Below are 25,357 nucleotides of genomic sequence, written 5' to 3' on the forward strand. Positions count from 1 at the left end.
GGGGCTCGTTCACAGAAAAAAGGGTTTTTGGAGGTTTTGGTTTTTTTTTTTTTTTTTTTTTTTTTTTTTTTTTTTTGGGTTGACGTGGGAGAATGGAAAAAAAGGCAGAGACTGGGTGAGAGAGAGAGAAAAAGAGAGAGAGGGAGAGCAAGAGAGAGACAGAGAGGAAGAAAAAGAGAGAGAATAGAGGTGAGAATCAGGTCACGGGTTCAAGATATGGTTCATTATTAGTCCAGACATGGACTCGCAGTGGATGCAGGAACGGCTTTGGATCGGACAGGATGTGGTAAGGGGGGGGGGGGGGGGTTTGGAAAAAAGGTGCCGTCTGATAGGGCGGACTAACACAGGGTTCCTCAAGGTTATCCACTGTCAGAAGATGTGTGTGGTGCTGTGGAGGGAGAGCGACGCCTACGGGTGGTGGAAGTCCAAGATCTGTCTGAGTGTTCAGAGCGCTCCGACGCTAGCGAGGCAGGCCGGAAGCGGTGAACGAAGCCGTCCAGGAAGTCCTGCTGCTGCTGGGTTATGGCTTGGGAGATGAGGCAGGGCAGTGCCTGCAAGCTGCCTGCCACCGAGTCCAGCTTGTCCTCCAGTGTCCCGATCCGCTTGTCCAGCTCCTCGCTGCGCTCCTGCAGCTCCGACACCAGGTCATACATCACATTCTGGGTCTGACCAGGGAGACAAAGGAAATGTGTTTCAGGGCGAACAGGAAGAAGGAGAAAAAATTGTTTCACAATTCAAAATCCAGAAAACCATTGGACATGAACTAATATTAAAAGCTGAAGCATGAAAAACAGCTCCATGTTCATCATAAAATCCAACACTCAGCTAAGATCATTACTCAGTAAAACTAAAAGTATCAGGAAGCTAAAAGAACTGGAGCCACAGAGTTTCAGCATGTCAGCATAGATTATATCATCTCATACATTTAACAACCAGCCTCTCCAGTACATTTATAGCCTTTTATACATTTATAGGCTTTTAATACCTTATGCATTTGATTGAGAAGATCCATTTATGTAATTAAAAGGGTTTCTATTATAAAGGCACTTATTGTTCTGCAGGGCCAGCAGTGGGACCAATGTTACAGAATGTGCATCTGCAACAGTTGAAATGTCAAAAGAATTTGCTGTTACAGTTGTAATGTTATGTGTATCATAAAAAGGTGAGTGTGTTTTTGAGCTTAATTACACTTTTAAACTTCAAGGGGGTAAATACGGTCAAGGCTAAAATTATTCCTACCTCTGGCAGATTCAGAGATTCAACCAGGAAGTTTGTTTCTAACAGGAAATCAGACATGCATCTTTCAAAAAATAATAAAACAACAAAGTATCCCTTTAATCTACTTTGTATTAATAAATGGCATGTGGCAAAATATTTATGCCCTTCCTATAATCAATGGAAAAACTATTAGCCAAATATTTCGACTTTCAAATACTTCCAACAAACCCAAAGCTGCTGAGCTGCTGCTTGCTTGTTTCTCTTGTCTGTAAAGTTACACATTCAAAAATTAACAGCAATAATTTGTTTATTAGCTTGTCATAAGTGAAAAAAACAGAATCATATTTTCTACCATGTTGTTCAAACCATTCATTATTTTACAAATTAAATATTTAATTTAGCTTCAAACTAAATATGCTAACTAAAATTTAGCATAAAGCCAAATATTTCGCTTGAAACAAAATACTTAGCACATACAACATTTTAGTTGTACATGTTATAGAACAGGGTGAGCTGTTTTAGTACAGACATTTACCAATTGATTCATAACAACAGTCACTATTTGAAACTATATATTTAGCTCCTGGCTTAATATTTAGTGCAGAGCTCTCCTCTGGAATTTGAAAATAACTAGAAAGGTAGTTTTTCTAGTTTTCTACCTTTTTTAGTTTTCCAAATGTTAACAACTGAGTAAAATCAGATCCAATCGTTTAAAAATTCAACAGAGTCCATGCTTCCAGCAAGCAATCGTTTATCAGCAGCCAAGAGTTCACAGCTTCTGTACAAAGCAAGGCGAAAGTTTTTAACAGGCTAACTTGATCCTATGACATATGTGTACATTTCTTCATTTATCTTCTTTACAATTCTCTTTGACACCTATGCAGCTTTTTACACTCTCTAGTGTCTGATGTCTTACAGCCTTTATCTCATGTTTATCTTGTCTTAATTTCACCTTCCAAACGCTTTTCTGTAACTTTGCATCTTTCTGAATATGAAATTTTGATTTTTTTTTTTGTAAATTATGGTACTATTATATAGTTTTATCCAAATCAGCTTTGCGATAAGATTTTAGCAGCTTAGTATAGAAGGTTTTGTTTTGTAAAGGGAAGAAGGCTTACCTTTGCAAGGTCCACCAAGGTGTTGGCCTGATCATTGAGTTTTCTCTGCTCCATCTTCACGCTGCGCAGTCTAGGTGGGGGCAAGGGGGGATGTTAACAGGAGAAAGATAGAAGGCAAAGTAGAGAAAGACGGATGCAATGATAAATGTGGAGAAAAGAGAGCAAGAAGGAGAGGATATGTGGTTTTCAGGAATAAAAAAGGGGAAAGAAAGGCCAGTAAAGAAGAAAGAAAAAGGAGGAAAATACATTTTATTAGCTGTGTTCTCATATCAATCAAGCTCAAATAAAACACATGCATTGTAAAAAATATCTTTGAAATCAGAACATACATATACTTTGTAAAACTGTATATGTATATATAGAATACAAGGAGATGTGCATAAAAGCAAGCATACTTGGTCTTAGTAAATACATTGCAAACCAAAACATGCAGAAGTACAGAAGCATACTACACTCATTTTCAGTGATTTTAAAAACTTGTGTTTTTTTTAAAAACATTTTAAAGCAGCAGGGAGCAGCAGGTATTACTGACGTGAAGGAAGGTGATTCTGAGTTACTGTCTTGTTGCAGGTAGGGGTGGGCGATGGGGCAGGCTTCTAGCTACTTTTTAGGAGAGGTATTCTGAGTACAGCAATGTTAAAGCCTCACAGAACACACAGCGTTTCTCTGGCAAATAATCAGTAACTTTGTGTTAAAATTCTACTGCGTTTTCATTACATTCTCTGGTGGATTTACGTAAGAATATGAATGAAAATGCAAAACATCTTCGACCCTCTTTTTGGCAGCATGATCCTGCAGCTTACAACAGTTAAAATGATAAATCAAATCACCCTAAACAGACTTCACTGCTTTAACTGCTCCATTACTTCTCTTACAGCTGCACTGAATATGCAACTGATGGAAACCTGACAGGGAGGTACCAGTGAAAAAAGAAAAAGTTAACTTTATTTGCAGGTTAACTCTGGATGGTAGAAACTTACATCAATAAAATGACAAAATGTTCCGGAAGGGTTGCATAGCAACTTATTGTTTATCTTATCATTTCTCTACCATTATACTGCAGAGACTGAGGTCTGTGTACCAACTGTTATGTCACAGAGAATCCTGTGACTCTGAAATCTACAAACTAATATAATTAGATTTTTAGGAGAAGGTTGGGGGCAAAATTAACTCTATATATAAGAATTGTCCTAAAGTCGAAACAGCTCAAATAGTCAATTAAACAAACTAACTCAACATTTATGCTTAGTTCAAGGTTTTTATGCTGATTTTTGTCCCAGTTTTCTCCTTCCATCAATCTTAAAGACATCATCAGCCAGCATGCCTAGGTGGGACCCATGTGGGGACAAGGAGGGCAGACTATATGGGTCCCATATGGGTTTGTCCGCGGGTTCCACGATGGTCCCACATGGGTTTGCCCATGTAGGGCCACAGCCCACATGGGTGCTACATGGGCCCTAATTGGACAAAACCCATGTGGGCCACCACCATATAGGGCCCATGCAGGGCCCATGTGGGCTCTGGCCCTACATGGGCAAACCCATGTGGGGCCATCGTGGAACCCGCGGACAAACCCATATGGGACCCATATAGTCTGCCCTCCTTTTCCCCACATGGGGCCCACCTAGGCATGCTGGCTGGCTCTTAGAATAACCTTAAGATGTGTTAAGAGTGATCTGGTCCTCTCAGAAGGACATGTTGGATTGTCTTGGCCCAATATCGCAGCATGTGTGTTGTTCCCCGACAACAAATGAGAACAGACTGTTGAATGTGACGTGTAGCTAATCAGAAAGCAAAGTGATGTAAAGCATGGAGGGGAATCTAACATACACAGAAAACAAAACAACTTGCCATGAAGCACCAGAAAGTCCTGTGGATGCTGGAGGCAGCTTTGTATCGTTTTTTTTCTCTATCAAATATTTTCCACAAACTATTGCCACTGCTTCTGTTCAGTCAGCCATGTTTATTTACTCTGAACTCTTGCTTGGTTTTGCGAGATTTCACATGACATCTGAATGTTGGTGAGTGAAATTGATTTGTATGTAATGTGTTGCTCCTGTTGTGTGACTGAACACAACACACTGCATGACCAAAACCGTTATACCTAAAAATTTTCATCGTCGTTTGTGAGGTCTCAGGTTTGGAAAATTGGTGAACTGTATTAAAATCTTACAGTGTGAGCCAAGCATTAGCAATATGGAAAAAAAACTTAGACTTGCCAAAGGATTGACAATTATTGTATTATTAATCATTTTCATGCAAATTGTTTCATGATGACAATTGCAATTGTATAGACCAGGTTAAACTAACTCTAATAATGTTTGCAAACACAAAACTAACACTTCAGTAACCATAGCCCCAGTTTGTTTCAGAAGAGTGCCAGTCAATATGAATATATTTGAAACTATGACTAAGTACAGTATTATTGTTTTGCAATGAGGATTTGGTTTTCTGTCTCTTTAGTTCCTGTGTCGTCTCCTTTGCCTCTGATTGCTCCCAGCTGTGTTTCATGTTCCCTGATTACCCCTTGTGTATTTAATCCCACCTGTGTCCCCTGCTCCTTGTCAGATCCTTGTCGTGTTGTGTGTTTAATGTCCTCCCTTTGTTGTCTAGTAACTACCAGTGTTACCAGTGTCTGCGTTTCCTTGTCTCATTGCTCACCTGTGCTGCCTGGATTTCAGTGTTCTTGATTAAAACCACCATTCTCACCATAACCTGGGTGCAGCCGTGTCCATCCCCACCACCAACACCACACAATTCATGACAACCGGTGGTAATTTTAAAAGTCTATGTCGCCCATCCCAAGTTTTCTACACACACATCAACTAAAAAAGTTAGGAACAGTGACGTCCTGAAGAACCATTGTCGACAAGAAAGCTGGTGATAGCCTATAACTTTAGCTAACCTGTTTACACCCAAAGGTCACTATGAGCCAAAAATTACTTTGGTAAAGTCTTGATAGCCGTCAGATTTTTCTCTGAAAGAAATGATAGAGCTTTGGTTTGGTCTTTGGGGAACAAAAATGATCCAAATGCATTCAGTGACGTTCTTGATGCTCCCTCTAGCTAACTCCTTAGTTATGTCCTGCTTTGTTTACTTCATTCATATCATGGTAGCATTAACATTTTAAAAGGTATCTGACATTCTTGGACACTGCAGCTAAACTATGCTTCATATTATAGGTAGTTGGTATGGATGTTGAGGGTGTAAGTAGTAACACCATGGTCGTTCTGCAGGTTCGCTGATTTCTTTCTCCTGCTTTGGGTCAGATTCTGACTCCGACATGTTGGATAGAAAGTCTACCGTTGTTGTCATCTCTAATAAAAAGTGTCTCTGCTAGCAGATAAATGAATCATTAGTATGAAACTGCAAAATGGCCGAACAGGGTGGAGCGGAATGTTGTGCAACCTGGAGGGGCATAAAATGTCTTATTCACATTTTTAAAAAAAAATGCAGCAAAACGGGTTGCTCTAAAATGCGTCAGAGGAAAGGTAAGAGAGGGTCTGTGGAAATCAGACCAGAGCATTGCAGTTCTTTTTCATATAAACTGAATGATTTACATGTGAAAAGGAAAGATTTAAAAGCTGGATATATCCACTTTAAAACACCACACAGGAGACTATACCACAGAAGTTCCAGGAAAAAAAACTCTATAAGTCAACAAAGTTACAGTATGAAGAACTGCAGAGCCCTGAACATTATCATTGTTTTAGGTTGTAAATATAGAATTACAACACAAGTGCAGCAGGAAAGAATATGTATCTATGAACGACAAGTAGATTTTGGAGCACCTAACTTAACAGAAACATCAAATATTCTGCTAAAGGGAAAATGTAATCACATTTTAGAGTCAGAAAGGCAGCAATTGAAAAATTTAAAATATCAATAAATTACAATAGACATTTCCAATGCTGTTCAATTGAATAACCATTTTTTACAATTTTGTGACTCATATACACTTTTATCCACATTAACAAAGAGTTAGTGTTAGGCTTAGAGTCCAAATAATCACACAGTTAGACTGAAATTATATTTAGACTATGATTTTATCAGAATGAAACAGATGTCATGATTTTTAGCCAAATCACCCACCCCTAGTTTTAAGTCAGAAAGGAATCTGAGTACTGAACTGGTCAAATGTTTTCCCAGAAGAATGCAATATGCTTCCATAGAGAAACCTTTAAATCCAGTTTTAAATAAAAAAAAAACAAAAGCATTCTTATCCGTTTTCATCCAAAAGTAAAACATGAACAAAAGGAAAAAGATGGTCAGTGCTGCAGGCAGCTCAGTGGCAGGCTCTCATGTATTCACACTGGTCACTCAGAAAGTGTGCCGTAGCCATGACTGATCTTTGTGCACAATGAGCAGATCTCTGATTAGAGGAACAATCCCATTTCACTTTGGATCTGTATTTAACTCACAGGCTGACGATACAAGCTTAGGCCTTAAAACATTTTAAGACTGTTCAGATTTAAGATAATTTATTCATTGAGAGTTATAATGGATTAAATTTTTCATTGTTTGTTCTTGTTTTATCCAAGAGATCCAGGTGGTCTTTTATGATGTGACAAAACTATAAAAAGCAAACACCCCCTCCTCATCGCCCCCCAAAAGATTTGTGCACATTTGCTATGGAAACGCAGCTCCTATGTAAGCTCCTGGATCTTCATTATTTGTTATTAGATCCTTTTGTTACTCTGCTGGTTCCCAGTCTGATTTCTTCCTATGTTCCAAGATCTGAATTTGTTCGGTAAGTTATTTCATTTTATGAAAATATTCTGTTTCGATGCAGCTCTGCTCTGCATTTGGGTCCAATTCAAACACGACACTACTCTGCGTCCCCAGAATCAGAACCAAACGTTGAGGAACAGCATTCAGTTTTTATGCTCTACTAATCTGGAATAAACTGCTGAAACTAAATTCCTTCAAATTACAGTTCAAACCTATTTTGTTCAGAGTTGTGCTTGTCTGATGTATCCATAATATTAATTTGAAACATCATTAATTTTAGTCTATAGTCCAATTTTGCTTTCTGTTATGTCACTGCAATGTATTGTTTTATGTTCTCAGCATGTAAAGCACTTTGACTTGAAAAGTGCTATATAAATAAACCTGCCTTGCTTAAAATAGCAACCTTTAAGCAGTTGTTAAATATACTTTAAATTACACATACATTTCTGAATTAAAATGTATTTTTATTGTTCTGATATAATATTCCAATCTTAAATTCATTTAAGATTAGTATTTAATAGTTTAACTATTTATTAATGTTCTATTATATTGAATGTTTCTTTGTATAAAACTCAAGAAAGCTCTTAAATTTAAACAATCAACACTAGCAGAAACCTGCAAGCATGACATTTTAGCAGCTTTGAAATCATAATATTTTTCGTCATGTTATAACATTGTCAATTGATACCACCATAACCAAGTCTAACACTGACTAGCATCTAAAAACAAGTAACATAAAGACTTTTACACACAGTTTGATTCTTGTGTTGTAAATTGTTTGCTTTGAGATTATTTTAGAGAGGAAAAAGACAAAAACCAACAGCAAACAGTTCAGCTTCTTTATGTAACTACAGTATGTTACACAGTTTGGATAAATGTCATCACAAAATCATCAAGAGTGTGGGATGAGTTCTGCTGATGACGATTAATATAGCCCCGGGAGCAGCTATATTAGTCATACTTGTGCGGTAGATGAGGATGATCTTGGCCAATAAAAGGTCCAAGCTCACTCTCTGCGAGAAGCTTTTTCTTTCACACATTCTCTCTAGACAACCCTTAATTACTGACACAAAGTGTTGGTGGCAAAATGTTGATGCTTGTTTTTTCTCATTCCATTCAAGAGAGAATGGGAAGGAGAGTGGAGGAAATGGAACACTGAAATAAATAAATAAATAATAATTAAAAAAATCAGCATCCAAGATTATTATTCTTTTTCTCATGCATGTCAAACGCAGACATGGAGAGTGGAGGAGGAGGAGAATGTTGAGGAAACAGTAGGAGAAGGATACATAGAAGACTTAACTTACTTCTGAGCTCTGCGGTGATAGAGCAAAACAAGGACAGAACACAGTACAGAGTTTTAACCTCACAACATTCACGAAACGAGTGAAACCATTACACTTGTAGTTGTAAGCGCAGGGTAAAAGAGGGAGAGGGAGGGCAGGGAAATACGAAAGACCATCACAATACTTTGAGTGTGTGTGGGTGTATGAGAGTTTGTGTGCGTGTATCTGTCAAAGTTTACATGTAAGTGAGTATGACAATAAAAGGAGCAGCTCTAAAGGGTGATAATACATAGCTATGGCTATATTTTTTTCACCATGTTAGCAACATAACCAAATATGAGGCCTAATATTAGAACCTTAACCTGTTGGTCTCAGGTTGTCATTCACAATGACAGGGGTGTCAAACTCCAGTCCTCAAGGGCCGCTGTCCTGCAGTGTTTAGATGTGCCACAGGTAAAAAACAGTGGAATGAAATGGCTTAATTACCTCCTCCCTGTGTAGATCGGTTCTCCTGAGCCTTGCTAATGACCTAATTATTCTTTTCAGGTGTGGTGCAGCAGAGGCACATCTAAAAGTTGCAGGACAGCGGCCCTTGAGGACTGGAGTTTGACACCCCTGTCACTAGAGGACCCAAATTTGGGTCCTCTCGTGACAGACAGGTTAAGTGAGATTGAAACTTATTTTTACTTTCTGCAGAGAGATTTTAATTGTCAGTTTAAAACGTTCATGAGCTAACAGGAGTGCTGGACTTACTGGTGGATGGCTTGGAGAAACTTGCGCTGGTGTTTCCGCACCTTGGCGTGATCGATCTTCTTCACCAGCTTGGTGTGTTTGTAAATGAGCCATGTTTCCCTGAGTACATTGGCAGCTGTGTTCTTTACCTGAGGCACAAGAGTGAAAAAGACATTTGATATCACAGATCTGGCTCTGCTTCAGTGTATCAGTTTCTGATTGAATGATTAAACAGCACCATGTGGGAGATGGGAGATACAAGATAAAGGTAAACTGGTGGAAGCTATCTGACACAGTGTCAGCGTCATACTCTTGTGTCTGCTGGAAAATGGGAAAAGTACAAATTAACGTTCTGCTTCACGGTGAAAACCTGCTGAGTTCAAATCACTCAACTGAAACTGTCGTTAGGAGGTGTGTCTACCGTTGTGTTTCTCACACCGGTTGAATTTTTCCATCATACCGCATTGCTAGTTTGAAAATTTTTTAAATAAAAATAGAGCTGTAGATGGTATCGAGCTGCTGCTGGGCACTGCTGGTTAGCTGGCTGAAAGGAGGCTTCTGAAGTTCTCATTAAATTAAAAATTAAAAAAAAAAAAAAAACAATGTTTCTGTTCCCTAAATACAAGAAGAGTCTAGTTTTTTTAAAAGTCACTTTTATAAAATTATATTAGGTAAATACAAATAATGCTAATATATATATCTGCTATAATCAATATAGTTTTGTATTTTATGAATGGTAGTTGTGGGCTGCACAGTGGTGCAGTTGGTAGAGCTGTTGCCTTGCAGCAAGAAGGTTCTGGGTTCGATTCCCAACCAAGGGTCTTTCTACATGGAGTTTGTATGTTCTCCATGTGCATGGTGGGTTCCCAGGCTTCCTCCCACAGTCCAAAAACTAAACTAAATTGTCACCCTGCGACAGACTGGTGGCCTGTCCAAGGTGACCCCCCCTCTCGCCTGGAACATTAGCTGGAGATAGGCACCAGCAGCCCTCCTGACCCCACCAAGGGATAAGGGTGTAAAATGGATGGATGAAATGGTAGTTGTACTGAACTTTCAGTGGTTTTCTTGGTGACTGTATGTTGTTTTTTATGACTTTTAATTTCTGTTTTTATGATTTAAAGCACTTTGAACTGCCTTGCTCCTGAAAAGTGATGTACAAAGAAACTTGACCGAACTGAAATGTCTATAACTGTTTCACTGGTTTAGTCTTCTGATCTCTAAAACATTATCAGGAGTTTCTATATTGTCCCCATCCTAAAATAATGGCCTAAGTCATCTTTGCCAAAAGCCATTTCAGCAAAAAAAACCTTTGGGAAAAATTATGTCGGCCATTATTTTAGAAAGGTGATATGGAAATTAAAAAGATCAAAAATAAGCAGGAAATGTCATGGGTTAAAAACTTACCATGACAAAAGGGTCTTTTGTCATGGTAAGTTAATCTGAGCATGGTACTGTAGTCTGCTACATCAACCTGTAGCAGACTACAGTAAGTGCAGGTAGAAAATGTAACTCACTCGTTTGCAGAGTTGTGTGTCCATCATGAAGTTGTGGACATGCTTCTCAGCCTTGGTCAGCTCCAGCTTCCTGGCAACCACTGCTACCACCAGTGCAGTGCAACCTGCCCCCTGTTGTTTAAATGTAATGACAAACACAAAAGCACTTGGTTGGTGACATCTGAAAATGTAACATGAACTATATCTATCTGCTTTAACATTATGAGAACACTGGAAGCCCCTAAAAATCTGAAAAGTGGGAAATGCATGCACTTTCAGCTCTCTTTATGGTATAATACCTCTAACTAAAGAATTAGCAACCATTTGCCATCAGAAGTTATCTGTGTTTCATTAACCCCACTGTCACAGTCACAGTAAATAAGACTGTACAATGAAGCCCCTTTGTAGTTTTCTACAAGCAACATAGGGGAGACAGAAGGTGCTATGATCAGATAAGAAACCTGTCAGTTTTGCCTACATACACAATGTTGTTTGTTTGGGAAAACTAGCACTGCACATGACCTGGATTTGACCTTCAGGACTTAGAAGCTGGTCAGAACTGATGGAAGATGGATTAGCTGCTGCAAAAAGACCTGAAATTGGGGCAGAGGTTCACCTTACATAGTGAGGACAACCCTAAACATACAGCCAGAGCTACAATAGGAAGGGTTATATTAAAGTGTATTCGTTGTTTAGAATAGCCTAATCAAAGTCCAGACTTGAGTCCAACTGGGGATCTGAGACAAGTCTTGAAAATTGAGAAACTTTTGCAAATAAGACTGGACCAAACCTTTCCAGCAGAAGGAGCTGCTGGAGCCACACCGCTACAAACTGAGGGAACAAAATGCACATCAACAAACTATGGGGGTTAAAAAAAACAAATTCACATCACATTTTTCAGATTTTGAAAACCCTGTTATCATTGCATTTCCACTTCATAATTACCCACTATTTTGTGCAGGCCTAATGCCAGAGTGGTTTCAGTAAATGAATAAATGAGAAGAAATCAAAAGTAATAGTAACTGGCACATTTTTAACTTGGTTTAACCTTTCAGCACAGCAAATTATCAGGCCATCCTCAGTCCTTCTAGAGAGAGCTGAATAACAGAACAGATGAGTGAGCTCTGCAGGGCGCCATTAACCACAGCTACAAGTAAAAATAGACGCCAAGAGAGTAAAAGTGCATTCGCATGTGTAAGACGAGGTAAAAGAGGTATTAAGGGTCTCAATCCAAGATTTTATTTTGATTGAACAAAAAAAATTTATAAAGTAAAGTTTTCCTTCCACATATTTAATGATATATTTCAATGAAAACAAAAGGAACCTACCATGATCCCTGTAAGAAGACACACGCCTTTCCCACAGTACGTGTGTGGTACCATGTCACCGTAGCCAATAGAAAGGAAGGTGATCGAGATGAGCCACATGGCTCCCAGGAAGTTACTGGTCACTTCCTGTTTGTCATGATACCTGAAACAATAAAGACAAGGACAGACAGGCTTAGAAAAAGGTAGCCGCAGTTTCATGAATGCAAAAATGCTAAAGAACAGGATGCTCTGTGAGCCAAACAAGGCCTGTGGCCGGAGGGAAATAAGGAGGAAGAGCATGAGGGAGACCTCTGCTCTAAAACAGTTTGGTGTGTTAGCTTTAAGCTGACACAGTTTAGCAGGTAGTAGTTGTTTGTAGGGATTTTAGACCAAAGTTCTTGTGCTAAACCAGGTTGTGGTTCTTATGATGCATTCTGTCTGCACTGAAGGCTTCATGAAGTTCGAGTTCTGACTCAAAAAGTTGTAGATTCCCACCAACCCTCAACCTCAGAGTTCAAAATGCCATGTGTACAGGTACACCAAACTGGAGACTTGAGGTCAAATTAGCTAAACATGATTCTGTAGGCCGCCAACTGATGAGAAAGTGAGACAGTGACAGAAAGAAAAAAGGAGGAAACACAATCTGGAGGAAAAACCCTTAAAGGTTAGTTGTACTGTATAGAGAGGCTGTGGACTGTTCAGCAGTACATCCAACAAACCTTTGGGTCTGAAAGGCTTCCAAACGGGTTTGATCCATATGAGCTTCTGGACAGGCAGTGATGCCGTAATGATCCTGTAGTTTGTTGAAAATTTTGCACTTGTCCACAAAAAACATATACCGTATTTTCCGCACTATAAGGCGCACCTAAAAACCTTCAATTTCCTCAAAAGCCGACAGTGCGCCTTATAATCCTGTGCGCCTTCTATATGGACCAATATTGAGCCACAACAGGTCCAGCAAAGGACCTTACCACAGGGGCCGTGTTTCATTGGCTAATGCCCATTTTAGGTCACAGTGCAGCTACCACGTGCGTGACCGTCTCAAGCTACAGTAGTAAACATATGCTAATGTACATTGTGGACCATCAAAACCATGAATGCCGACTTACCCAGCCTTGCAACAACAGTAGGCATCAGTGATCTTGTCCACAGCTATATTTATGCTGAGGGAATGAGGATCTGCTATTTTCCTCATCTATCGGTAGCTTTTAGCTGTGACGCGCACAATGTTGGAGGCATCCGCTCAAACACCTTGATGTCGTCCAAAAAAGATGACATGAACTTGTTGGTTCCCCTGTCCATTGTCGTGGCTGATATGTTGTGAAAATCCGGCAGAAATGCTACGCTAATTAACTCAGATCGAAATGAAAGACGTCATGTTTACACAGACATGCAGTAGGCTGCTTACGTAGTTGGTCCACTACGGTAAGCAGCCGCCAACTTCTTTTTCCCCGTAGAAGAAGAAGTGTGTGGTGCATGCTGGGATAGTTGTTAGAACGCTGGTTTGTTAATAAAGTTTGATAATACATTTAAAGCCGGGAGGGAGGGGCAGGGGACGAGAGACTGCAGCGGCAGCGTGTCGGTTGGTCTGTGTTACCCAGAAAGCAGTTGGGCATAATATGGCAACACCGTGAGTGAAACAACAACTGGGCCAGCCTACTATATAAAGTACTCGGGGACCAAGTCTTTGTAAATGTGGATGTGTAATAATAGAGTATGGAGCGTCTATTCTATGCGCCTTATAATGCGGTGCGCCTAATACATGAAAAAAGTATTAGGCCATTCTTTGAAGGTGGGCCTTATAGTGTTGAAAATACGGTAAACATTAAAGAAATATATTAAAGGCAAATGTTTGTCTTCTGTAACCATCTTTAGTTACAGATGATATGAGAACTCCATCAAAGTTTTTTAGATAATCAATGAATGACTTTTTATCTATATTAGAACAACTCCAGGACATAAGATCAATCCTCAGTACGAATACTTGATGGAAAAATACAGTTCCCTCATCATGATGCACATTAATGGGGCCTGCTAAGCTAGTACTGTCTGCTTGTTGCTGGTGGGAAGCTCTCCAGAAAACTTTGAAAAAAAGCAACTTTCTGTTTTTTTCATGTCACTGACATCTACCTGACAATATCCTTTAGTAAATATTGGGATTTTAACCTCAAATCACATACATCATACGGTTTATGTAATGTTGAGGCCTGGATCAACTTTCTACACCAACTACAGCTAGGATAGCGCCCAAAGATGTTATAGCTGATAGCTGCAGCGATAGACAGTTTATTTCCACTTCTGATAGCCTTAATGTAAATGTACATCATCTGTTTTTAAGATGGTCCTTTAGTTTTTGGAGCCAGAATATTCTAAGAACTTCATTGTTATTAGCTTATGTTGCTAACAATTCAATTAGCAAATGTTGCTTCAAATAGTCCTCATTAACAGCATGTTCTATGAAAACACTGATAAGGATCGTGTCGTTTTTACCAGATAAGTGGCTTGTTGCCAGGTGGTAACAGAACCAGAAAAGTCTTGCATGACTAATCTGCTGTCATTTCTGATTTCATATGCTTTCATCTGATTTCATTTATTGACAGGAATCAGTGTGGTGGGGGGTTTGCTAGTGGTAGGAAACATAAATCCCACCACAGAATCTGTGGGAAAGGGGGAAAAGACTGAGAAGAGGGAGTGCATGTTTAAAAGTCAGGGGTCACGCCATGGACATCTAAGCTAACCTATATGGAGCGCCTGCTTTGCCACAGGAAGCACATCCTAAACACAGAACATATTTTGAACTGTCTCCTGCATTACCTACCATGTATTTACCATCCATGGCAGGTATAACGTTGCCATGGACGGTATATAAAAATACATCAGAAAAAATTTGAAAAAAGTTAACTTGTGTTATCTCAATGCTAATCTAATTTTCTTTTAACGGCCATGCATCAAAAGAAAATTAGATTAGTGGGCGTTTTCTTAAAAACTTTAAAAAAAAAAAAAATTTGACCTAATTTTTTAGGTCAAGAAATTATTGACCTAAATTTTTTATGTCAAAAATTTAGGGAAATTAGAAGAAATGCACCTGCAAGAAAGAAATGCATCTGATGTTTTTTCCTCAGCCCAGCAGGTGGTGCAACATAGAACTAGTTTTTTTTTTTATATACAAGAGTTACTGGTCTCAGAAGTGGTTCTATTTTCAAGCACTGGTTTGGCACAAGAACTTACTTATTTTCAGGCAGAGAAAATGAACTTCTGCACAGAGAAACTAATGTGACATATGGGGGGAAAAAAATTATATACAATATGCTTAAAGTATTTGAAAACAGTATCAACAAAAGACATTCTCAGAATCTTGAAAGATAAAAAAATAAATTTTTGACCAGGGACATTCATAAAATGGCTGCAGATTCAAATCCTTTACAAAATACCATAATAATTTCAAAGAACATTTTTCAAATGTCAAAGAAAGAACATCTTTTACCAGACATTATGGTACAAAGTGCCACAAATCAATTAAACTCATGTTGATAAATGCAACTAAACAAATGCATGTCAGTGCATTCAAAATGGTAATAATGCTGCAATAAATCAAACAGTTGACTGATTGGTCACAGTGTGTGACAAATGCTCCATCAGAGATTAAGGTGCTGAAAGAAAAAAAAAAAACTTTGAACATACAAATGATCACAGCAAACATTAAAGTAGCTTTCAGCAATGTTTGAAATGTCAAATCAAAGGCCAACAAAGTGTATGAAAAATAACTTTACAAAGAAATAAAAAAAACAAAACTGTAGAAGCCCAAGATTGAGGATGGCATTCCGATATCCTTTGCAGCAACGCAAAAGTCTGTTACAGAGGCAAATATGCCTTGTGCACCTTTGTTCAACTTGCTTAAATATAACCAATGGACTGTCTTGGAGAAGAGAGGTTTTTTTTATTTTAAAACTGCATAAATTATAACTACTGAGAATGTTTTAAGGGCAGAGATGCACCAATAAAAGTTCTGGTGACACAAATAGTGTCATTTTGAATTTGATCAGCCCAGATATGTGAGCAATTGATTGGACACTTAAAAAATGCCAGCTTTTTCTAATCAGTTATTAATTTTCATAATTACTGCGATTCTCAATTTGATCAGCCCAGACACATGACTGATTGGTTGAGATCATACTATCAACCAAAGACTTCAGGGTACACACTGTTACTGGGTGAAAAAAACTAAATGTTGGCAAGTTGATTCTAGATGAGGCGTTAAGCATGAGGTCACAGAGGAAGCACAAAGATGCTCACAGATTCACAGGAAGTGAGAGAGAGGGACACTTTAAGGAAATAACAGAAAAAAAAATAAAACCTGCTCTGTTTTAGTCATTTTATCTTTTCACTTATTTATGTTACAGCAATTGCTAGATTTGGAAAAACTGGTAGCTTTGTAGAACTGAGTTAAAGCAGGAGTATGGAACTTTTTCAAAAATGTTTTTTTTGTTTTTTTTTTTGTTTTTTTTACAAATTTGTTAAAACTGTCAATATCTTGGGGCAGGTTAATATGAAAACCGAGCTCCTCTGCCTCCTCACAGTGCCACTATTGCCATCTGCAGAAATGAGGAGGGTCTTAGCACTGTCAATCAGCATCATGTATGCACTACTAAATGTGCTACTGGTGGAGAAATAACTAGGCGTTCCAGGAAAACTGTTCATCTGCTGCCATTGTAACTATGCTAACTAACCTGAACATTTGAGTGAGTGAGGGTGATTGACAGCGGTAAGACCCTCCTCCTGCCTCTGATTGGTTGTTTCTGACAGAGCTGTATATTTGTTCAGATGACAGCAGGACCATAGAAAGAAGGCAGCAGAGGTAATTTTTTTCACAGATTATCTGTCTCATATTTTGTCACCACATGGTGATAGTTTTAACAAATAAGTAAAAACATGTTTTTTTTAAAAAAAAAATACATACTGCTGCTTTATGGTAAACATTTATTCTCCATGAAATAAGTACAAGCTAACCATGCTAATATCATTTGCTAAATGTAGTTTAAGATGTAAAGTCTGCGGCAAATTTGTCTCTCTCTCACATGCGCATGACTCGCCTTTGGCCTCTGGTAGAAAGTTAAAGAATACTTTAAACACAATTCTCATATCAACAAATAATATAACTGTTAAAGTGAAGTTAGGATTAGCATAAACATATTTAACGGCTCGTCAAATATGTCCAAAAACTGAGTAACAAAAATTAAAGTCGTAATAAGTGCATCTTTTCTCAAGAAGATTTTAGTTAAATCAGTTAACTGTATTTTCCAAAGTGAACCTATCAAAAATGTTCAACAGATCTCCTCCAAACACAAAAGAAAAACTAAGGGCTCAGTTTCTTTTTTTCTATTAGAAAAAAAAAAAACAACAACCACTGTTTCAGGAATTCTTGGGTCAATTTTCTCCTCCAAGACAGTTCATTGCCACCAAATATTTTTAATCATCTACTCATGCCTTCTGCAGTGCATAAAACTCCCACTCCTCGTGTTCATGCTCAAAGTCAAGGGGGAATGAATTCCTGGGAGCTTTTCTGTCCCACAGCAGTGTGTGGCTTGTAGGATTCTAGTGTGTGATGACATGCACAGAAGCAGTCCGTTTTGTATCATGCAGGAATAAAAAGTTGTCTGCATCCTGCATGCTTCAAAGCCAGTATATTGAGAGCAGGAGTGCGAGGGGAAAACTCAGGGTCTGTAATGTTGCACTGGGACGAGGGAATGAAGCGTCTTTGAGGACCAGCTCTCATTTGTGAAACGTGGAAGGTAGATGCTCATTGAATTTGACACCCCTGTCTCTTTTACCTGCATTCCAACACTTCACCAGCTGGCCTTTGATAGCTGCCAGGGGGCTAAACTTGATCAGATGGCTAAATATTGTAATTACAAATGACTAGTATGCAAACTTCATTCATCTTGGCATGAAGGCGTGCAGAGAATGAGTCATGTCTTTAGTGCAGGCTGAAATGTGCCGCATTTTCAACTTGGAGAACACGGTGCAGTACAGTGGGCTTCTTTCTGCAGTAAACATAACCCAGAAGAATGCTGGGAGAAACGCTAAAGGTGTCTTTTCTCCCTCTTTTATTATTAGCACCAACTATGGATGTCTCTGCTCTCTTCTTTGTAAATGAATCATGGAAATAGAAGGGACGTGATGAAAACAATATTTTCAAGCTCTCAATATACCGTGGCAGGTTTTTGGGTTAACATGGAGAAGAGCTGGCACCACTTTCAACCTATTCCAGGGCAACAAATATGTCAGGAACCTAGAGTTTGTTCCCCACTTTGACTGCTTTGTTATCAGGACACGTATGAAGTGATTCAAAGAAGGCGATCAGTTATCCATTTCTGCATAAAACACATGATACATAGTGGGACCTGAATGGTAAGAAGGAAAGGAAAAATATGACCTGCATCTCTTCTCGAAAAAAATAAACTGCTTGTTCAAATTATCTACAGTCAAGCCTGGTACTAATAAATACTTCCCACCAGTTGATGACTGAAGATTAACAATCCAGCAGCCTCTGTTGATGTGAAAAGGCCCTAAAGTAAATGAATTTCACATTAATAAATTTGCAAAAATCTCAATGTTTTTCTGTATTGTCATAATTGGGTAGAATTCTGAATAAATTAATTTAATACAATTAGGAACAAAGCTGTCACATAGCAAAATCTGGGAAAAGTAAAGGTGAAGTGCTGTGAATACTTTCTGGATGCACTCCAAGTATAACAACAAAATGGTACATGTCTATTACTCTTTCTTCACAATGGGACTGAAAAAGAAAACATGCTGTTCAATAATTCAAAAAGGAGCAAAGTTTATCTTACCACCTCACTTAATGAGCAGGATGTTATGTTTTGTCTTTTTGTCCCACCATCACAAATATGCATGTAGAGTTTTCTAAATTATGCTGAAACTTTAATGTCAACTGTGTGCTTTGGTCAGATGAGACTAAGATTTAACTTTTCACAAAAGTATTGCGAGGGAACGCAATAAATCCATAGGAATAAATGTAAGTGAATTTTTTTAAGTCCCACCTTACTGTTTTAAGTTGAACATGGTATTAAGTGACTCAGAGACCTAATTCTCTTTGCCTCTCTTCAAAACGCAAAAGTTTTGCGAGGGAACGCAAAAGAAAAAAAAATCCCATGTCCCCTGGAGGGCTCGGTAAGTATCAGATTGATTCTAATGGTGGTAAGATTGATACCATCTTGAAATTGTATTTTATTTCTGTATTGTAGTTTCTCAATAGTGCCTCAAAAAAAATTGTATTGATTTGCTCCCCGTTTAATAAAACCGTCACTTTGTTTATTTAAAAAAAAAAAGTGGACACATCTTTGTTTGATTTTTCTGCTGCTACCGTTTGTCGTGGTAGTATGTTATTAACACCTTTCAGCTTTGTCCAAATTCTATCATAGGTGTGAACAGAATAATTTAAAGGAAAAAACACAAAACACCTAAAGGTCAGAAGTTTGATAATATGTCAAACTTAGACAAAACGTGTCGGTATCAGTATCGATATAATTATTGGTCTCAGTGATACTGGTCCAATATTTACTTGGTACTGAATCAATATCAAAATATGAAGTATCACACACCTATAGTGGTCACCTTAAATAAAGATGCTACATTTATGTTGATAATCTTGACCTTATCTGTTGGTAACCAATGGAAAAATTGAGTTCTGCTTTTTCTTGAGATTTTATAAAAGTTATTCTTTAGCAAGGTCAGTCAAGTGAGACAATCATATTCACCTTAAAAATGTGACTTGTTAATTTTCCCCTAAAGCAGGCCTCTCTGTCATTCCATGACTGTCCTTAGTCTGCAAGGCCACTACACAGATAGCAGTTCATGAGCTCCTTATTGTCAATGCTGGAGTGCATATTTATGTCTCCACCAGTGTTAACAAACCTGAGACTTTTCTGTTACAGAGGTCTCATTGAATTACTTGGAGGTAGCACCCAAAAAACACAGCAAAATCACCACAGTGTGACCGACCTAAACTCCAGCTGCAGCTGCTCCCCCTTTAATAAAACTGTCACTATTTGGTGCAGATTCTGGGCTTCTGTCCTTCAGGGGACACAGCAGCAGTAAAACTCCACCACTCCATTGCCTCTACAAATGCTGTGTAGCTCTATGAAGTCATCCCGAGCATCAATTCATGAAATGTGTTGCATTTCCACCCACAACACTGGTTAGATCATGGAGTGCTTGCTTAGTGTAGCTCACTTTCTCTCCAACCTATCTACTCTTTTGACAAAAATCTGATTTTCTTTTTTTTTTTTTTGGAGAGAGTAGGTTTCAGATGAATATATTATATATAATACTAGCTTTATATATAATGTTAGTATGTGGCTGCCTGAGGACCACCATGAAAAAATAAAAATAAATAGAAAAATAAAAACACACACACACACACATACAATCAACCAAGATGTATGTAAACCTTGTATCTGTTCTAAGTGCATCATGGTGGATGTTTTCCCTGGTCAGAGTATTTGGGTTATTCTATGTTTCAATTGGGCGATGATGCATGTAACATATGGTGTGTGTGTGTATCCGATGAGTAATTCGAGCTTGATTATGTGGTGCCTTGCTCTCAGCGACAGTCGGATAAACTTTCTGAGACTTTGACGTTGCTGTAGACAGTGAGGTGAGAAACATCACTCACACTGCCTGGGAATGGAACGTTTTGTTTCAGGTAAAAGAATCGAAACAAGAAGGGAAAGAAAATTAGGGAATGGCTAAGAAAGGGAGGCAGAACAAGCACGCATGCAGCAGTTTAAAGCGGGTTCGGTCTGTAAGGGGACAAGATAGGAACAGGGAAGAGACGATGACGGGAAACTGCAGATGAGGCCACATTAGATGGGTAGAGTACGGGATGTATAAATCAGTCAGTGAGGAGTAGGGAGAGAGGGACTTGGAGGTTAAAGCCAAAAGAACTTAGATGAGGTTTATAATATGTTATGCACTAGGAGAGGAATAAGAACGAACTATGAGGAAAGGAGTAAGAACAGTCTTTAATCCATTCACAGTAAATTTAAAAAATCTTCCCCAACTCCACACTCCCTCTACTACTCCATCCCTCTCAATTCCTGTGGATGTGTGACTTTCATTCCTCCCATCTAGGCATTTTCCAGTTAGACTCCGTGTTCGTCCACTCTCACAGCATACTGCCCTTTCATAAACACAGGAGCATGATCAATGTGACAGTGCCTCAACGCATTTAACAGAGGATACAAGTCACACAAAGCACTTTTAGGAAACAAGCGCCTCTTCTTTTCGTTTTTGATTTGTTTAAAAGAATGGAATTGGGCAGTAAACATGAAAACTATCATGCTGTTTTTTATGTTTACCAAAGGAGATGAGGAAGGGGAAGTGACATTTGGAATAGTGAAACAAACAAGGACAGTAGTCATCACATTCTGAAGAGTTTCCTGCTTTACCGTTGTGTCTACGTACTTTAAGTTGCAAGGGAACACAAAGCCCTCATTTAAATCCTGCCCTGTAATATTTCAACTGGTTAAACCTCAATCTGTACATCAGCATTGCAATGTTCAAACCAGGGCCACAAAAAAAAAACAACTTAAATAGTCTCAACAACAAGACTGACAAACTGCTCACTGTTCTGATTCAAGATAAAGTTAGTCTGGATAGGATTTTTGTTTCTGGATTTCTAGGCAAAATATATTTGGGTAAGAGCAACAAATGTCTTTGAAAAACCATTAGAACACGATTCAATCAATTTTGTGAGAGGGAGACGCATAATGAGATGGTAATGTGTGAGGAAAAGAATACAAAGGGTTTTTCTCCTCAAAAAATCTTTGCAGTTGCTCCTAGAAAGTATTTTTGTGTCACATGGATCTATAGCAATTTCATAAATCAAGAAAGGGAGACAAATTGTACAAAGATGGATTGCCCTATGGTAGACTTCTGAAGGTGACATGGAGTACTTTGCTTTAAATCCAACCCCTCCCCCCACCCACTCAGGTTCTCTTTGGCCTCATGCACAACAGTTAGCAAAGAGACGCTTGCTTCAAAGTGCTGCTCACACAGTTACTTCACCTCTGCTATGCTTCTAAGCCAGTAGAATATGTCCTCTTAGCAGAGGAGCAGTGGCACATTCCTGCCAACGAGAGGCCTTACCTGATTCTGCTTTGGCCTGCTAGGTTTGACAGTTCATGTGTTTTAGAAGGGCTGCCCCTAAACCCCTCTAATACCCCCACCCTCCCAGTCAGGGCAGCAGTGGCACCAGCTCAGTGAAGAAAATGATATATAGATTTTTTTTTTTTTTTTTTTTTTTTTTTTTTACAGCTAGAGAAAAAGGACTCACATGGTATCCCTATGGAGCAGCATAGTGGGGAAATAGAAAGTACAACAAAACATTATACAAACACACATACACACACACACGCACACACACACACACTCGCATAACTGCACATGCATGCTCATAACCATTCACAGTAACACAAAAAGACATACATACACAGCTCCGCCCATCTCATTCTGGAAAATGAAGTAAAGTGGTGACATGCCCTGGTGTTTGGGAGTGTGCTCTAGCAGTGTGAATGACTGCGTGGTTGAGCCAATCAATTTTTTTTTTTTTTTTTTTTAGCTTTTTTGGAACCTCTGTGCTTCTCAAGTATGACTATTAATGTCTGGGTTTCTGAGCTCACTCTGGGTGGAGGACATACAGTTAGATGTGCAGTAGAAGACAGGAAGACAGGGCTGGTACGATATAGACCAAAACCAAATTCTTATTTATGTTCAAGGTCAAAGCCAAGGTTATCAAGACTAGGCATTTACCTTCAATATGCTACTCTCCTGTTCTTTTTCCTGTTATTATTCTAGAAATAAATTATTTTACTTCTAATGATGCTAAACCATTTTGGTTATCTACTGTTTTATTTATAATGGAGTAGAATTTTGTTGCGCAATGTGGCAGCTTGTTGCTGTATCTCTGTTATAAAACAAGCAATTTAAATCATTTTGAGATTAAAAGCTTTACTTTTGCTAATTTTCTTTAAATTTAGCATATTTTGTCACATTCTGATAATGTGAAATAAAAGAGATAAATATTTCAAAAGCTCTAATAGAACCAAACTGGACCCTAAATCAATGACGGGTTATAGAGGAAGAGTGTTGGATGAAGAGCAAGAGCAGAGTGGATCAAGAAAAACAGGAAGCTAAAACCTTCTTGATCACAGTGGCTAACATGACCCTCTCATACATTGGAGGATGATCTAACAAATACCCAGCCACGCTCTCTGGAATGCAGCGTCATGTGTTTCAAAGAGATGTGGCAGCAATAGCCAACCACATAATAACCAACTCTAGTATCTCTTCGCGACTTTCACAAGTTAAGACTGGACAAGCAGACAGAGATTTGAAGAGTCGGAGCAAAAATAAGAGTTGTAGGGATTGTCATCAATAGCTTGTGTAATCCAAAACATCCTGCTGTTGTTTCTGCAGTCCAGGTACTGAACTTTGACATAGCTGTAAATTATGTCCATTTTATTTACCAAAGGAATTCAGCAGTATTACCTCTGTAGATGTATAGATCCTGTAGTGGATGATTTAATATGCCAACTGTGCATATTAAATCATCCACTCCACTCCGTTGTTGTTAAGGACAGAAGCCTCATTGGATGCATATGCAGGAATATCTGAAAAATGTTATCTATTCCTCTCTCCCTTCAATGATTTCAGCAGCTCTTCAACTACTCCACCAGAATGAAAAATAAAAACAAAAAAATGTTGGATTTGTTTTATGCAAACATCAGGGATGGTACAGGCTGGTGCACCCTGTGTATCACATGGACATGACAGCTATGCCATGACTTAGTGTGCAGCTATCCATTTAAAGTTTATGTGGACAAAATGATTCCCAATAGACCACTACAGTACTTTCTGAAATGTAAAGCTCTACACAGCCACTGGCCTCAAAGAATGACTGAAAGAGAAAAAGGAGATACCAGAGAAAAGAAGCCAGGGAAATTACTGAGCTGTGCACAAAATCAACTTCAGACATAACAAGAGGGTCAGATGGTGTGAGGTGGACAGGGCCATTGAACTAAAGACCTTCCTCAACATGTTCAGTTTAGAAACAAGCCCAGCATCATCCTCACCTGCTCTCAGCCAGACACACCTCTTTTCCTCCAATTTACCCACAACTTCCTTTTCACACCACATTTTTCTTCTGATTTGGACATTGATCTTAGGGTTACTGCTCAGTTATTTTCTTCAATGATATCAGGGAAGGCTGGTGCTTCCTTCACCTCACCCCATGTCCATGTCTTGTCATCATGAAAGGAAGGTGGAGAGATGGAACCAGAACAAAACTGCAACCAGACGGTTTCAGACCCTCAGGATTTGAAGGTCTGTGGGATCCTGCATCATCTCTTCAAGTTCAGCGCAACCCAGGAAAGAATTGCAGTGCTTTGGAAGACAATCCTGCCTCATTCCAGTATCCAGGAAATCTCATTCATCCATACTTAGCACTACAAGCCCTGTTGTCCAAGCATCTTGCATCATAAAAGTTATGGGGAGAATGTCTTTGGCCCAACTGAGAAGGTAAACAAGCCACTCAGGACCTAAAGCTGTAAAGAGGTCACCATAAGCCAGTACTGTGAGTTTATCTTCTCTAATTTCTCTAGTGCATTTAACACAACCCAGACTGCTTAAGTGTGTAAGAAACTCAGGAAGGCACAGGTGGACTCAGATTCAAATTCAGATACTTTTGTTGTCCCACAAGGGGAAAATTCATTTTCACAAGGTCAGCAAACCTGAACCGAGGCAAGATTAGTACAAACATCAATATTCAGCCATAATCACCTGAATTAATAACTTCCTGACAAACAGACCACAGTTTGAGAGACTACAGACTGTGTTTGACCAGGAGGTCAGCAGGGGACTGTCCTGTCAAAATGTATTTTTACACTGTGTGCTCCAGTCTTCCAGTACAAGTCAGAGTCCTGTCATCTGCAGAAACACTTAGATGACTTTAAGTCGCTGGGTCTATCAGAAATGGACAAGAGGCTGAGCACAGGGACCTGACAGACTACTCAGCAGTATGGCCATCTTTAAGGTCAAGGTATACGTTGATGTCCATCTGCACAACAGGATGGACTGGAGAACAATAGCTGCACTTCCATTACAAATGAAATGTACACAAATCTTTATCTATACTCTGCTAATGTCAAAAAAACACAATTTCGCAATTGTGGTGTTTTCATTAAAGGTGCAGGATGCAACTTTTAGAAAAACTATGTTTATAGACAGTATGTTATGAGACAGATCATCTGTGAAAAGTTCAGTCCCACCTATCTTCTCCTTGAGCTATTATTGTTGTCTGAAGAAATGTACAGCTCCAGACCAAAAACAACCAATCAGAGCCAGGAGGCGGGGCTCAGCGCTGTCAATCATCCTTTCTTACTCACTGCTAA

At 38.8% G+C, this 25,357-nt stretch overlaps 1 protein-coding gene across 2 annotated transcripts in view; it reads right to left on the reverse strand.

The window, feature by feature from the left end:
- Positions 1–69: 69 nt before the first annotated feature.
- kcnn1a (potassium intermediate/small conductance calcium-activated channel, subfamily N, member 1a) overlaps positions 70–25,357 on the reverse strand; it is a 96,762-nt gene continuing 71,474 nt past the window's right edge. The window contains exons 5-10 of one of the 2 annotated variants that reach the window (XM_015038202.1): positions 11,907–12,048; positions 10,600–10,710; positions 9,107–9,234; positions 8,375–8,383; positions 2,337–2,406; positions 70–665 (exon numbers count right to left, since the gene is read on the reverse strand). In XM_015038202.1, the coding sequence (XP_014893688.1) occupies positions 360–665; positions 2,337–2,406; positions 8,375–8,383; positions 9,107–9,234; positions 10,600–10,710; positions 11,907–12,048 (766 nt within the window). In that variant the 3' untranslated portion in view covers positions 70–359. The remainder of the gene's footprint in view (positions 666–2,336; positions 2,407–8,374; positions 8,384–9,106; positions 9,235–10,599; positions 10,711–11,906; positions 12,049–25,357) is intronic. The other variant, XM_015038203.1, reaches the window with a different exon arrangement.

Source organism: Poecilia latipinna, unplaced genomic scaffold (genome assembly GCF_001443285.1).
Source record: "Poecilia latipinna isolate Pla-1442-1.1 unplaced genomic scaffold, P_latipinna-1.0 Scaffold433, whole genome shotgun sequence".
In the NCBI taxonomy this organism is placed as follows: Eukaryota; Metazoa; Chordata; class Actinopteri; order Cyprinodontiformes; family Poeciliidae; genus Poecilia; species Poecilia latipinna.